This window comes from Eurypyga helias, unplaced genomic scaffold, assembly GCF_000690775.1.
Source record: "Eurypyga helias isolate BGI_N326 unplaced genomic scaffold, ASM69077v1 scaffold11677, whole genome shotgun sequence".
In the NCBI taxonomy this organism is placed as follows: domain Eukaryota; kingdom Metazoa; phylum Chordata; class Aves; order Eurypygiformes; family Eurypygidae; genus Eurypyga; species Eurypyga helias.
In genome coordinates, this window is record NW_010259865.1 from 29,377 (window position 1) to 45,533 (window position 16,157).

Below are 16,157 nucleotides of genomic sequence, written 5' to 3' on the forward strand. Positions count from 1 at the left end.
CTGTGTTCCTATTCTTCTAAAAGACTGTGGCTAGACATCATATTTTATAATCCATCAGATGTAGAATCTGCATTAAAAATATAATTATTGTGCTTCAGCAACTTGGACCCAAGCCCTGACATTATATTTCTAGGCAGTACACTGTGAATAATATGGATGTGTTTTTAGGTTGGTATGTTCAGTTGGCAAGATATATAATTTTTCCATAAGTGAAGGTAAATTGTGGGATTTCTAACATACTGATTACTATTCCAGCCTTGTTCCCAGCTAATGACAATTAAGTGGATACTTCTCAGCCAAGGAGCATCCTTATTTGTTACTATATATTCAGTTTTAGTGGTTTTTATTACAGTAAACAGGGAGAAAAACTTGTGTTGCCTCTCAGTCAGCATTACTATTGACAGTGGAGCTTATGCTGAAGGATCAACCAGATACAGACATCGAGACTCTTCCCAAAGAATTTGTGATCAGAAAACCAGGGATGGGCAGTAGGAAAGTTTGGGATATGAGCAAAAATGTCATGGCAGCCAGCCTTGCTCCTTGTCATCGGACGGTTCTCAGGAGCTGGTCAGCTACATGGGAGGAGCGAGGCAGAGTGGAGGTGTGCTGGCTCGAGCTCCCATGCTCACTGACAGTGTGGGGCTGAAGGCACCTGCTCCTCCTCCTCACTGCTCAGAGCAGGTCCCCTTCCTGCAGACACCCTCGGGGTGGGTGGCATATACGAGTGTGAGGAAGAGGAGGCACCTGGAGCTGAGCCCACGCAAACCAGGCTGGAGTGGGACACAGCATCTGCTACCCTTGCACAGCTGTTTGCACTGTGGCAGGAGCACCCTGAGCGCAGCACAACAGCTCCCCGCGCTGCTCCCCATCGCGCTGGGTGCCCATGGCCCCAGCCCTGTCACTCAGGCCTGTATGAAGAATTAATGTTGTTTCCCAGGTCAGCATCATCCAGCAGATTGGACTTTCTGAATTTGGAATTCTAAAATGTCTCCGAAGACAAAAGTCACGCTGGCATTCACAGCTGTGTCAGGTAGATGTTGCAAATGAAGACAAAAGATTAAAAATAAATACCCTCTTACTCTGCAGAGCAAATGTGGAGCAGAGGGGCTGGGGAGAGGTGCTCAGAAGATGACTAAGCTATTGAGATTTTATGAGAGATGCTAGGGTGAACCTGTTGTTGTGGATGATGGGAAGACGGGGATTGGCAAGAGGGTCCAGATTTCAGGAGATGTTTATAGAAAGAGCGGCAATGAGTGCCCTTTTGCCTGTTCCCATAAAACGCATCTGTAGTCAGAAATAGGCTGTGAGGGTATGTGCGTGGTCACGGTGTTAGGACCTGTGATGGCCTGGGAGGTGGCAGCTTGCGGCAGTGGCCCCATCTCATCCTCACACCAGCCCCAGGGCACCTTGGTGGCTCCACAACTGACCACGGCGTTAGTCACCACAGCCAGTGCATCTGCTTGGAGGAGGGAAAAAGCAAGTGAACCACAACCCCTACCTGGAGGGACGCTCCCTGGCTCAGCTTGCCTCCAGAGAGTGCAGGAGGTGGCACTGCAGGCGGCTGGCAGCAACCGCTGCAAACACTGTTTTGAAAGGGAGAGTTGCTGTCATTCAGGATCAGTCCCTAAATCCCGAAGGCGGCTTGCTGGGTCTAGCCTTGGGATGCAAAGGTGCTTTCACAGCATAAATAAGAAGCAGCATTCAGCGTTTTCTTCCTCTGGAATGAATTCCTTTTTTTTTTTTTGGCCACTTTCATTGTTTGAATATTTTCTCTATTTTTCATATAATTCCCTTACTCCTTCCCCTTCCCAGATACATGAAAGATTTTGTTTACAGTGCAGCCATAGCTGCAGTCAGCACATATTGTGAGAACGTCTAGGAAGTCCAAAAGGGACCTTTTAAAATGGATTTGTCTGCTGCTTCTATATTAAAAACATAAAATCCAAAGCTGCGCTTTCCAAATCAGAAGTATTTCTCCACGTGAATCGCAAAGGCTGCTGCGCTGCCTGCTTCACCAAGTGTGCTCATTGCTTGGGGTTTAAATCAGCAGCACGTTACAGGTTTCATCCTTGTTCCACCACACAAGCTAAGAAAGCTGCAGACCTTAGGAAAATATGAGCGATGGGAGAACAAAGGCGGTAGGAGATCTCCTGCTTTTACATCTTCAGCTCATAAAGACTAATGGAGAATTAAAACTATAGCAATCTGTTATTTTCTCTTGGAGCACTTTGATGATTTGGCCCAGTTTGCAGTGTCTAGCTATAAACATTTTGAGATGACATTCAGACTTGGTACTAACATCTTTGTACAAGGCCAAGGATGGGTCGCACTGGGAAGTGAATTCTTTTGGATATCTGTAGGCACTATGGAGATACTCGGGTGAGCCAGAGGGACAGGCTTTTTACTTGTCCTGAGAGCTGTGAAAGTTGAGGCTGTTGGATGGTTAACCTAGGACTTCTCTCAAGTGCTGTACTCCTGCACAGTGTTAAACAAAGTAAAAAGCAAATTCTAGAGGAAGTCCAACTGAAGAAGCTGCGTGAAGCACACAAAAAATGAGACTTTGAATAAAAGTGAAACCAGATAGTCTTTATAATTTCCTGCTGCCACAGACAAATTCTTTTCTTGGACATAATGGACAGTCCCTGTGGAAAGGAATAGAAGGTGAATGCTCAGGGTTAATGTCAGAAATGGATCAAAGATGTGATAAAACATTGTTAAATATGGATATTTTGGAGAAAACAATCTCTAAAATGTCTCATTGGCAAATTGTGCTTTTACACCAAAGGAGATCCTGTTTCCAGTTTCTGAAAAAGTTTTTGAGGGAGAAAAAAAAAAAATCAGCAAAATCCTCTAGTTTTACATTTAGCTAAAAATTTCAAAAAAAAGAAAGGTAAAACATTTTTTTTTTTTCACACATCCACCCCACACCTCCGCCCCCCCTCATTAGAGAAATTATTTCATACCAGATTTTGATGAGCCCAAATTATTAGCTCGGTGGAACTCCTGCTGATTTGGCCTGGCGTCAGGGAACGTTAGAGAAAAGGCTGCCTCTCTTAAATCCCTTTTAAGACTCAAAATAAGTTTTAAATAGAAATTAATTGTCCCTCTGCACAGGCCGTGGTATCACACTGGGTTGCTTAGACCAAGTCATCCCTAGAGTTTGCTCTCCACTGTTAGAGTCCCCGAGCAGTTTGTCCATCACTACCTCGCAGATGTGATCTCCAGGGGCTTAGCCCATGCAGTTTTAACTTCAGAAAATCAGTGTATCCAGCACTCTCCCTTTAAGTGTGTGAATGCGTGCTGACTCACCAGAGCCTGCTCAGCAAAAGGTCTTCCAATAACGCGGGCTGCCAGGAAATGCATGCTGTCTCGGATGGTGCGTACGGCGCTGCCCACCTGCCTGTGGGATGGAGCTGTGCATGGAGGGCTTCCTCCTCTCCCGCTTACTGTCATATCACTCATTTCCCATCACAGAGCCTTTCACTATTACGCGGTTCAAGCGGTTTGAGATGTGTAATCGCGTGCCCGTTTGATCTGAGGAATGTGCCTGTGTGCTATAGGAACTTTTGTTTTACGTTTACTGACCCAAAGCAATCCTGGCTTGCAAATTGGAAGAGATGGAGCTTGAAATCTGGCAAGGTCTTTCTTTTACCCTCTGAAGAGTCAGCTTTGCATGGGGAAGAAGGGCTCGAGTACTGACTTTCAAACAGCAGCTGAAAAATGTGATTGCTAGAAAACTGCAAAGATTTGAGTGATCAAAGCCTGGTCTGCTCCCCTCCAAAAACAAACCAGGGAAAACGTGCGGGCAGCAGTGCCCCACAGAAGGCAGTGCTCAGAGGGAGCAACAAGGCAGAGTGGCTTGTGATGACACGGCTTGTCTCGCTGAACAAACACAGACGGGTCCCCTGTGAACTGCCCTGACACATAAGTGGTAACAGCTCGGTGCAGGGAGGGAGGGGGACTTCATCCCTGTAGGATGCTCACATCCTTCCCATGCCCCTCACCCTCCACATCCCAAACCCGTGGGGGATGTGAAATTAGGACCTTTCCAGCAGCCTCAGTGAAGTCTCCTGAGGGTCCCCTGCACCTTTGCTGCCTCACTCGCCCTCATTTCTGCTTTGAGGTGGGGACAGCTATCGACCGAGGTGTTGTCATGGGGCCGTGTTTGCAAGGTTTTGGGGAGATGCCATAAGCCAGGACCTGTTACTTCTTTAGAAGTGCCTCGTGCCCTATTTGGTGGACATTTTAGCAGAGCAGATGCCATGAAACCAGGAGTCCTCAGGCTGTGTCGAAGGAGGGAGCGCTTGGTTAGGGGATGTGTCTGGAGATCGTGGTGCTCTCCCTGGCTCTGCTGCTGACTTGCGCCCATCACGAGGCAAACCACTTCACAGCTCGCCCCGTATCTGCTAGCAGCCAGTTCAAACGCAGAAGAAAAGCAGCTACTACGTACAGCACAGTGTAAGATCTGTGGTTTTAATTGTATCAGAAAGCCTGGTGCAGGTGTTCTGAAAACGTGAAGACATTTTAAGCAGTTCCCTCTGCTTTGAAATGTCAAGCAAAAGCAAAATTAACTCAGAAAGGCATATTAACCACATGAAGCATGTATGTATGCAGAGGGTGCATTATTCATTATCTGTTCAACCTTTCTGTCAGCAACACATCTGAAAGCCAAACGTGCTGCCAAGTCATGTATTCTGATGACCTGGGGACTTCCCCATTTCCCAGGAAGATGAATTTGGGGGCATGAGAATGATTTCTAATAAACACACTGACAGCAGAGATGATGGTAAAAGGAAGTACAGCTTACCATTTTTTTTGCAAAGGAAAGTACAGTGACTCATGTGTCAGAAGGAACACACTAACCGAAGTCCGTGCTCTTTGCCAGTGACCACCCAAAACTCTCCTTCCCGGGGGACATCTAATGACAAGTAGTTACTCTTGAAGGCACAACGTCTGTGGACTTGTATAAGTAGGCACCAGCATGTTTGTCCTTAGGAAATGAAAACATGAATCTGTGATTCAAAAGCTATGCTGGAAACTTAACTGGAGTGTTGAGATGAGATTTTCAGTGTCAGGAAGAGAAATAACAAGCCTTATTTTTAAGGGCTAAACTCAGTGACCTGCTGATGCAGTGGAAGGATGGGTGGGTGCTGAGGAAATAGATGTTTGTCAGTTGAGCTCTTCCCAAGCAACTTGCTGCTATTAACACCAGAATAAAAGTGTTCACACCTGGAGTTACCTGGAAGAGCTCTTACCTATAGATAAGCCTGAAGTTGAGGGGAATGGGGGCCTCAACAGAGTATTACGTGCCCATGGATGAGTGTACATGAAACAGCATGATACAAACAATTTAACTGGAAGATCTCATAAATCATCCTCTCTCAAGGAAAATTAGAGTTCTCAGTATTCCCTCTGCCCATCACAGCCTCCCAAGGCATCACAGTTTGTACGGGCGCCGTTTTCTCGTTGACACACTCAGGTGTTTGTCAGATGATATTGTCCTGTTGCCTACAGGCCTGGTGCACTTCTGCCCAGGTGCAGAAAGGCAGAATGATAAACTCATAGAACCATAGAATCACAGAATGGTTTGGGGCGGAAGGGACCTTAAAGATCATCTAGTTCCAACCCCCCTGCCATGGGCAGGGACACCTTCCACTAGACCAGGTTGCTCAAAGCCTCATCCAGCCTGGCCTTGAACACTTCCAGGGATGGGGCATCCACAGCTTCTCTGGGCAACCTGTTCCAGTGCCCCACCACCCTCTCTGGGAAGAATTTCTTCCTGATGTCCAATCTAAATCTCCCTGCTTTTAATTTAAACCTGTGTCCCCTTGTCTTGTGACTACAGGCCCTTGTCAAAAGTCCCCCTGAGCATTCCTGTAGGCCCCTTCAGGTACAGGTAGGCTGCAATAAGGTCTCCCCAGAGCCATGTTTCCAGGCAGAGTTTCCTGATGTTGCTCACAGTTGAAACAGTGAGCGAGGGCTGCGTGCGTGCGTGTTTGCTGCTTTGTGTGCACACCTTTAATATACAGAGCTGAAGATATGACAGCTGTGCCTGTTTAAAAGTGATTCTTTTTGGAACCATGTTCAAAGCAATCCTACTTGAGGGCATCTGCAACTTCCTTGAAGGCATATGCACCAAGTCCAAACTTCTCAGCTTGTGGGATTACATCTTTGTTTTGTGTGTGTGGGGTGGGAGTTTGTGTGTACAGCCATGGCAGATGAGTGGAGATCAGGTGGACAGGGCCGTAAACCTCTTTTCTTTCAGCAGGCCCACAGGGCTTGAAATAGATGAAAGTATTGCTGTAAATATTCAAAGAAAAGGAAATAGAGTTACTGTTCTCAGAGCAGTGTTGCAAAGACTGTGTTTTATAGCAGATGTTTCAGGACATAAACAATTAGGGCTTAAGGTATTAATATACATGTCTGGAAAATAATCCGGCAGTACATCATGGGCTAGACCCTTGGCTGACATAACCTGACATGGCTCCTGTGGCTTCATTCTCAGTTTTGAACAAGTTAACATCTAACATCATTAATTATACACATCTCTGGCCAGTATAAACCTATGTGAGATCAGGGTGCCTGGATCTTGTGTGTGCTATTAAAATGTCTCCTAGGACCTTTGGACTCTGTAGCAGTTAAAAATGGTCTTTTGCATCACACACCGAAATCATGAGAGTGAAATCCTGCAGCACTGGATAGGCCCAAGGATGGATTTCATGACTGCATTAGTCTCTGTGCTCTAAAAATACCTCAGATCTGTGTGGCACAGTTAAATGGGAGCAGCTCTGGGGCAGATATGTCCTAGGCTTACAGCCCCTGGCCCACTGCAGCTCTGGCCATCTCCTGCCATTCACACCCATGGGGAAAAGGGGGTCTGTGATCAACAGGAGGCAGCACTGCTTGAAAAATGCTGGTGGCTTCAAGGTCAGGGGTGATGGTGGCAGGGAGGTGTCTCGCCACATCTTTTCCTACAGCTCTGCATAGTTTCATTGACTGAGAAATCCCAGAGAAGTTCTGTGTACTAAGCAATGCTTGCTTGCCTGTTGCTTCTCAGGGTCCTTCCCGCAAATAGACTGCAGATTGTTTCTTCGGTGCCATCTAATGATTAATTTTTTCTGTGTCTGCTTCTTTCAGCTCCAAGGCTCCTTGAAGAGAAAGTTGGTGGTAAACCTGTCACCTGTGAACAAGAGGCCCAACGGAGTTTCAGAGAGCTCTTTTCTTGACATTAAGAGGATGAGAGTGGGTGACAATATCTCAGTGGGACAAGGTGGACAACATGTTAACAACTGCCAAAGCCCGTCTATGTCAGGAACTATGTCTGTGGGGCAAGGATCACAAAGAAAGGCCAGCAACCTAGCAAACAATGCACATGCGAGTGGGAATGGCATGTTTAATATGACTTTGAAAGAGGTAAAAAAAGAACCGGGAGAAACTATGTCCTGCAGCAAACACTTAGATGGCCAGACATCCCATGAAAACATGTTCCCTAACAGATACGGGGAAGACTCGTGGGAACAAATGATGGATCTGGAGCTTCAGGAACTGTTTAATGAACTGACTAACATATCAGTGCCACCAATGAGTGATCTTGAGCTAGAGAATATGATAAATGCCACGATAAAACAGGATGAGCCATTCAACATTGACCTTGGGCAGCAGAGCCAGAGGGGCCCTGTGAGATCTCTGCAGATGGACAAGATGGTGATAAAAAGTGAATACGCACCGGGCATGAACCAGGCTCCTGTGGGCTCCCCACAGATGAGGCCTTCTTCTACAGGTCCAGCCTTCACTATGGCCACCACTGCCATGTCCACCTCTTCACCAATCCCTTCGGTGCCTCAGAGTCAAACACAGGTATCGCAGGTGTCTTCTGCGTCCAGTCGGCCATTGCCTAATTGGCAGGAGGTGTCTCATGCACAGCAACTCAAACAGATCGCAGCCAACCGGCAGCAGCATGCCTTGATTCAGCAGCAACAGCAGCAGCAGAACCAGACAGCCAACTGGTCCACTCTGTCTCCATCAGGACCTTCCCCTGGACCCTTCGTGCAAGAAAAAATCCCCAGTCCTTCTTTTCGCCAGCAGCAGTTCAGCCCACAAAGCTCAGCAATGCTCGGGGTACCAGTGAATGGAAACCAGTCAAAAGGGATGAACAACTATGTTTATAAACCGACCACTCCCCAGAGCACTTCCATGGACATAATCATGCAACAGAAGCCTCAGGACCTCAACAGGAACTTTATCAACAGCGCTCAGCCACCACTAGAGCAGCATCATGGCAACACAAAGCCTTTGTTTCACTTTAACTCAGAGCAAACAAACCAGCAGATGCCTTCAGTTTTGGGTTCCCAAAACAAGCCTGCCCTTCTGCACTACACGCAGCAGGCACAGGGTTCAGCCCCCGTGCAACAGCCACAGCAACAGCAGCAACAACAGCCACAGCCGCAACCTGCTCAGCCTCTCCCGAACCAGTCTCTTCAAAGGCCACCTAATGTACCCCTAGCAATGCAGCAAAAAATGATGCTTCAGAAAATGCAGCAAAGCCAGCAAATCTCAGGACTGCAGTATCCAGTCTCTCAGCAGCATAGACAGGTAAGGCAAATTCCTCCTTATTTGTTACAGAACCATCCTGGTCTGAGTAGTAAAGGCATTTCCATCCTGGCCTCCAGGAGATGTGTATTGGTGGCAGATAATGACCATTGCAGCACGTACTTCCCCAGAGTGGGTGATGGCATGTTTAGTACCTACTCACATGTATCATGGATGCACATTTACAAGAATTTCAAGCAAGACATGTTTGTAACACTTGTTTTTCTTAATGCAATGGAGTGAATATGTCACTGCTATATATTATGTAGATACTTCTCAGAAAGGTGAGATAGTAGGGCAGATGCAAGCTTATTTTGGACCCCTTTCTAAGTTTTCTAGCTTACAATAAATTAGGCTCTTTCAAATGGCAAAGTTTTAATGAATTCCTATGTTATCTTAGATAAGGTATTTTACGTTAATTTTTATGCCATCATTTTCCTCAGGGAGGCAGGGTTAGGATATTCTCGGTTTAGATATCTTTCGACTGACATGGCAAAAAATACTGTTTGCACACTTGTTATCTGTTTGGCAAAGAAAAACTAAGACTTATCTGTGAGCTTTATAAACACCCATCACACTTCTGGGAATATTCTGTGGATAAAATACATGCTTAGATATGAAGGTGAAGGTTGCCACAGATATGTCTACAATTATATACCACATGGCCAGCTCCATGGCGTTATCATGAGAAAGTGCTCTGACAAAATCCATTGTAATAGCTGTTATGTTATACCAAGTCACTATACACCAGGATCCCAAGTTTCAGACCTGCTGATCGAAGTTTGAATATGCAGCCTCACTGTGGCCCAGAAACTGGAAACTGGGTGCAAAGAAGTAAAACATATTTGACCTTGGGACATTTAAGCCACTCTGTAATTTCGGTGGGACGTGGGATCAACACATTTGAAGGCGGGGAATGGCAGTACGGGTGTGATCATCATTTGTGCATGTGAAAGAGAGGTATAAAAAACTGAAAAGTGGAAGCCTAAGTCTTCCACAAAGTCCCAAGAAGCAGCATTGTGAACCAGTCATCCAGAAATTGAGTTTCTTTGCCAAACTCTTTGAGTGAACAGCCTGATGTTTTGGAAAAAAAAGAAAAAAACCAACATAGTTGCATGCCTGGTCACATTTATCCTTTTAATTCTTTTACATTCCCTGAACAACTACCCATGACTTTTTCCAACAGAAAATCTCTTAGCAGGAGTGAAACCTATGGGCAGCTTTGGGTGGGGAGACATTGCTTTGTTGGAAGATGCTGGAGAACAAGCGTTGGCAGGAAGCAAACACAGCTTTGCTGTTTTATGGGAGGTCTCTGCTGGCTGTTCCTCTGCTTCTTGGGCCACTGTGTGCTCACCTCTTAGGCACACTTCCCCATTCTCTTAATAGACTGGCAAACAGATGAATTTTAACAGTTCCTTCATTCATCCATGATGAAGTTTCCAGCAATCTGTCAGCACAGAAGAGACAGGCAGGACTTTTGCAAACACTACTATTTTTCTGAAAAAAATATGCAAGGTCACATTCTGGAAAGGAATAAAAACACTGAGAGCAACTCTGAGTCAACGTTAACTCCTTGATCTGTGTCCTCTTGGGCTGCTGCTCAGGGAGGCAAGCCAACGAGATGGCACTTGACAACTTGTCCGTAGTAGTACTTGAAAGATTTATCACGAGTGTAGTGGGATCTCTCACCTGTGCAGCCACGAGATCTTTTGGCTTAGGAAACTTGCCCCAAATTAACTTTGCTGAGCGCCAAACTTTAGATATTACACCAAGGAATGAGTTTTGCCTATCATCACAGACTTTTGCAAGTAGCTTTCCAAAAGTTTCTTGTCGTCTGACCACTTTCCACAGTTATGTCTGCAGGACGTGGCTACCTGACCCACAGCACAGCTAAGCTTATCAGCTTTGTAGACACAGCTTGCAGGGCTTTTTCAACAAGAGTGGGTTTTTTTCTATGCTCTAGAGAGAAAACATTTTTTCGGGAGATCCTTAGCAGTTGTTCCAAAGTTCTGTTGAAGTTATCATAGAACCATAGAATGGTTTGGGTTGGAAGGGACCATAAAGACCATCTAGTTCCCCCCCCCCTGTCATGGGCAGGGACACCTTCCACTAGAAGATCAGATCATCAGGTAGGTTTCTGTCAGTAGAGTATTGTCTAGCTTCTGGAACAATACTTAGAAATACAACTGGTCCATGAATTGCAGAGCTTTGGAAAGGTTTAAACATAACTGTTCACCTGGCTTTATTTATTAAAGGAATCTGTAGACTCCTTTAGTGCCTGACTGCACAGCTGCAAGAGCCCACCAACCCCTTGGTTAAGACCTGCTTGCCCCTTAAGTCCAGTCTGAATATTAAATCAGAGTGGGGAGAGACACCGCTAGTATTATTTTCCAATAAAGACAACAAAGGTCAAAGCAACTCCCGCTGATTTTAACAATGGGGACATCACCTCATTTACACTGCAGTCTTCTTTCCTGGAGTATTATCTCCCACCTCTGTGGATGCCTACACATCATTAACAGTGATGCATGATTAATTACCAGCATTTACTAATTAACTTCATGATTAATATTTATTTTACTCATGCCCTATTTCTTAGTGGGGAATCAAGGTTTGCTTCTGCTTGGTATCATTCAGCTCCTCCGCAGATCATTATAATTGTGGACTATAAGGGCCATCTCAGAACTGGCTGGCATGTTTTGTAGCTGGAAATGTTGAGTGCACATTCATGAAGGGCTGCTGTGACATTGCCATCAGATAACACTGACTGGAACACTATAAATTCACATTTTTAGCTGAACCAGCTCACCCTCTGGATTTTTACTCCCCAAGCTTTAAAATCCCAAAAAAACATTTGAATTTGGCTTTATCAGCCCAAGCTGGCTAACTGGAAATATAAGGCTTATAATTTCTCTGCTTGTCACATTCACTTTTTGTCAAATTGGAGCAAACTTGTAGTGGGATTTGCTAATGAGATGTCTTTTGCCTCTAGGGAAAAGTCATAAAAATGATGGGAATCATCTTGGTTTCCTGGAAGGTTGATCTGAATGAAGGGTTTGTTTGCTTTTTGTTTGCTTCTCTGTTTTGCTCTCCATTGTTGTAGGAGAGATCCACCTTTCCATTGTCTATCACTATGCAAATATGCAGAGTCATGAAAAAACTCTTTGAAATTCAGCACTCTCTTTGTTTAGAAGGTCCTAATTCTGCACTGTTTAATCAGGTTTGCAGCACTTATACGGAACCTGGGCTGATGGGAGGAAAATCTGTAACTGGGCTTGGGTAGATGTTTGAGGTGTAACTTTCCCCTTGTGAAGAAATGTAGTCCAGTCAGTGAAAGATGCTTCTGCAGTAAGACTTAAAATTTTTGAACAAAAAAATTGATGTTTTTAGCTAGTATAAGAAATTCCATACATATTTTCAAAGTGTTTGATCAGCCATAAGACTGGTTCAATAAGATCCATTAGTCTTCTGTGAAGAAGTCAAAAAACAATTAAAAAAGAAAGCCTGTCTCTACTAAACAAAACATTATTCATCCCCTTCTGGTTTTGAACTAAAGCCAAATTAAACTCAAAGTTTTCAAGCTGGCTTTTTCTCTGATTTTTTTTATTCAACTTCATTCACTCAAGGGAGGGGAGAAAAGGCTGAGTTCGTGAGAACAGGAACTCTAAGGGAGCAAGGCCACTCTACCTGCTACATGTGGGCACGTGCCCTCTTTAGTCTCAGCTCTGGGGGCAAGGACAGCACAAGGGATCGTGAGAGCTTCAGCCCCCCCTTTACACAAACAACCAGTTGTCCATATTTTTAAGGCTCTGGAAGCATCGGTGTTGTCTGTGTAGTAACAAGCCACTGCAGTGTTTCCTTGTGCAGAGCTCAGGGCCTTGTTAGTCCTTGTTCTTTTATAATCGCCTTGAAGGTGGGTTCATCTTATCCTTTGTTTCTTTTATCTTTTTTTTTTTTTTTTCCAAAGAACCCAGGAATGTGGTGTGATTAGTTGCAGTTTGGGGCTTTTTTTGCCCTTACTTGCCCTAACTGGGACACACTTCAGATCATTTTCTTCACCAGGTCTTAGCAGGCTCCTTTTCAATCAACCAGTCTCTCTTCCTACTGAATAGTGAGCAACCCTTTCTCCGGTACCTGCTACAAGCATGCGTGCCCCAGAAGTGCCGCTTGCCTGGTGCTCTCCCAGAGCAAGGCTGGTATTTTGCAGCATGCAGCCAATGGTCTCTCAGGTGCTCCATGACCCAAGGATACAGCACGGCTACATCTGGCTGGAGAGCAGCCACAGTGCAGCACTGCACCAGGGGATGTGCCAGCAGTGAGCAGCTTGTGCTCAGAGGACCTTCAGGTGCTGAGGTGACCCCCTTTGCAGCCCCCCTCCACTACACCAGCCCTTCGAACGCCCAGAAAGTCAGTAACTGATACATATTCATCGCTCTTAAAAATCTCCAAAGGACAGAGATGGTGTTTCAACTAACCTGGCAGATCTGAAGAGATGCTGAGACAGATTCTCTTCATATTTTCTCCAGTGTAAACCCAGAATAATTTCATTTATTTTCAGGAGAGCATAATTGGACTTACTGCAGAGTAGTAAGCAGCAGGATATGGCCTTCTACTTGTTGTGCTGGGTTTTTTTTGTTGTTGTTGTTGGTTTTTTTGTTTGGGTTTTTTTGGGGGTTTTGTTTTGTTTTTTTTTTTTAAAGCATGGCACCATACAGATTTAATAAAAAGTGTATGTTAAGCCATCAGATTGTTGGAGTGCTATGTGAGGAAGAAGCACCGGGAGCAAAAGATCTAATGGCTTTTTTGAAAGTGCAGATAGAAAAACTCTTGTTATCATTCACTGCTGAGCAATAACTTACACCTTTAATTTAGCCTCCAAAGTTTCTCAAAGAAAATGTGACTTCTTTAGATGATACATATCAAACCAATGTTTTCCTAGACCTTTGTGTTTACCACTAAAGAATAAAAGAAGAACACTTTGGTGAGGCAACCTCCCTGTTTTCCAGTATGAAGGAATTATTTTGCAAATATTTGTGAAGAGAGAAAACCTAGAGTAACTTGTGGTAATTGGTACAAACCAGGACTTAAATTTGACTTAGATCATAAATAACAACGATTCCAGGCTTTTGGAATCTGCAATAATAGAAACTGTTCCATAGTGTAAGAAAATAACAATGTGACCTTTCTTTCAGTGCTTGCTATAAAAATAATATTTGGATGACAGCTTTTCTTGATAGCTCCATTTTGGTCACATTCCTTCATGCAAGGGCTTCTGAATTAAATATTCTGGATAAAAACTTGAGTATGTCCCCATAAACCACCATCAAATGCAGGGTCATAGGTGATATATAAGCAGGAAACCAGAGAGAAAATGTTAAAAGTTCCTGCATTCTCATGGTGGACAGTTGTCTTGGTAGTGCCTTATATCATTTGTGCTCAGTTTGCTGAACGAAATGCAGAGTCAGCCACACTGTGGGCAGCCAGTCCCTGAGGACGTTGTAATTCAAAGGCTCAGAGACACTGCCAGTTTCATAAGGTTTCTTAAACTCTTGCATGAAGTATTTACTCTGATAGAATAGTAGAATATTAGCCATTTAGGTCAAATGCTTTGGAGATTTGGGGCATAGCTGAGATAGTCCCTGTTGTCCCATTTGGACTGCTTTTTGAAGGTGCTACCACAAAGATACCAATAAAAACCATCATTGCACTTACCTGGATGAGTCCTTAGCGAATGTCAGCACACTTGAAGTCTTATTTATTATTTACTAGCGTTGTGAAAGTACTTGGGAGCTCCATTGGTAAGGCAAAATGTGATTCTGTGAAGAACTGTATAAACTCAGATTAAAATGGCCCCTCTCTCAAAGGCACAGTTGTGTCTCTGACTTCTGTAAGAAAGATGAGTTTTACAGAATAAATGTGAAGGGTATCAGCTTCTACCCACCCCTAAATGTCTAGAGATGTTGATTTGAGGACTACAGTGATCCAGGAGGCGTTTCATGAGCCAGTCAGTTGTCTTGACCAAGGGGAAAAACAATGCTGTTGGAGACAGGAGGCAGGTAAGGGTGATAGCTGCTCCACGCCTCTGATTTTACTCCACTGCCACCTGGAAGACATGGGCTAGGGCAGAGAAGCAGAGGGACAGCCAAGGTACCTGATGTGCACATAAGGTGGTGACTGCAAGGAGGAAAGGGCAGGTGAGAAGCTCCACAGTGCTGGTGGCTGAGATAGTTTGCAAGCCTGGGGTGGTGGGGTAAAGTAGAGAACCATCACCAAAGACAGGACATGACTTTGTGCTTATTAGGTTCACTGGAAAGGTGTAACAGGACAGGACTGGGATAAGGGACTGTGAAGTTACAGTGCTGACCGGGAGGCAAGGGGCCAGGGATTTTCAGGTCTGGCTCTCTACTACTAAGCAAGTTAGTTTGTCTTGACCTGTGATTAATTTCAGTCACAGAATCACAGAATGGTTTGGGTTGGAAGGGACCTTAAAGACCATCCAGTTCCAACCCCCCTGCCATGGTCAGGGACACCCTCCACTAGACCAGGTTGCTCAAAGCCTCATCCAGCCTGGCCTTGAACACTTCCAGGGATGGGGCATCATACTTCCAGGGATGGGGCAACTGAGATATCTGTGGGAGCTTCTTACCTGGTTGAACTGAGGGTTTCTGCTATTGCTGTGTGTGCATCTGAGGCCAGAGTCAAGCCTTGAGTCAACTTCCTGCAGGGATTTTGGAAAGGCAGCCTGGAAAAACAATATAATTCCACAGCCATTTAGAGCTGGCATGGTGAAAAACCCTTTCCTGTAAGTTTTTGCTTGTTTGTAGGCAATTTATGGATATCTCAAGAAGTCAAGGAACAAAAAAATTTTAACAAGCCCCAGCTCTTATTTCTCTCCCTTGAGTCTTCCTATTATTTTAATTCCCTGAAGTCCTCAAGAGCAAGTCCCAGTACTTTTTCTCTCTAGGGGTTCAAAATGAAGGAATATTTTAATGGCAAATATTACTTTTACTACTACTTTTTTTTATGGTGGAGACCTGCCCCAGGCCACAGATGACTGTCATTAAGACAACAGCAGACCTAATAATGTTCCTTTACTGTGAGTTTTCACGGGTGAATTTACCATTTGTATGTGATGCTGATCCAGAAAATCAGCCAGATGCTCCAACAGAACTATTCCAGAACCATCTGCCTGCTTCATTTGCTGCATGCCTGTTTCTGGTAATGTACACAGACAGTGTAAGAGACAGCTTTTGCCCTGAAGAATTTATAATCTAAATAAGCAAGCCAGCCAAACCTTGAGAGGAAGGAAATGTTACTGTACATTTTATATATTATTATATATTTTGGGAAAGATAGAAGATAGAAGGAAGATCTCATTCAAGCCATTACAATCAATCGGAGTTGTTGGATGAGGACACATTTGCCGTCACAGGGGAATCCTCTGACAGAGTCTGGAGTTGAACCAGACCCAGTGTCAGTCTCAGAGATATTATATCTGTGTCCCAGGGTAGTGCCTGAACCTATCAACCTGCATCTGCTCATCTTCATCATAGAATCATCATAGAATG

The 16,157-nt window shown here is 44.6% G+C and overlaps 1 protein-coding gene across 1 annotated transcript; it reads left to right on the forward strand.

Annotated features, from left to right (window-relative positions):
* Positions 1–6,861: 6,861 nt before the first annotated feature.
* Positions 6,862–8,592, forward strand: LOC104505156 (mastermind-like protein 2; the record flags this gene model as incomplete). The annotated part of the gene is made up of 2 exons (XM_010154807.1): positions 6,862–6,927; positions 7,138–8,592. Coding segments are annotated over exons 1-2 (1,521 nt in total), but the record flags the coding sequence as incomplete, so codon positions are not given.
* Positions 8,593–16,157: the final 7,565 nt, after the last annotated feature.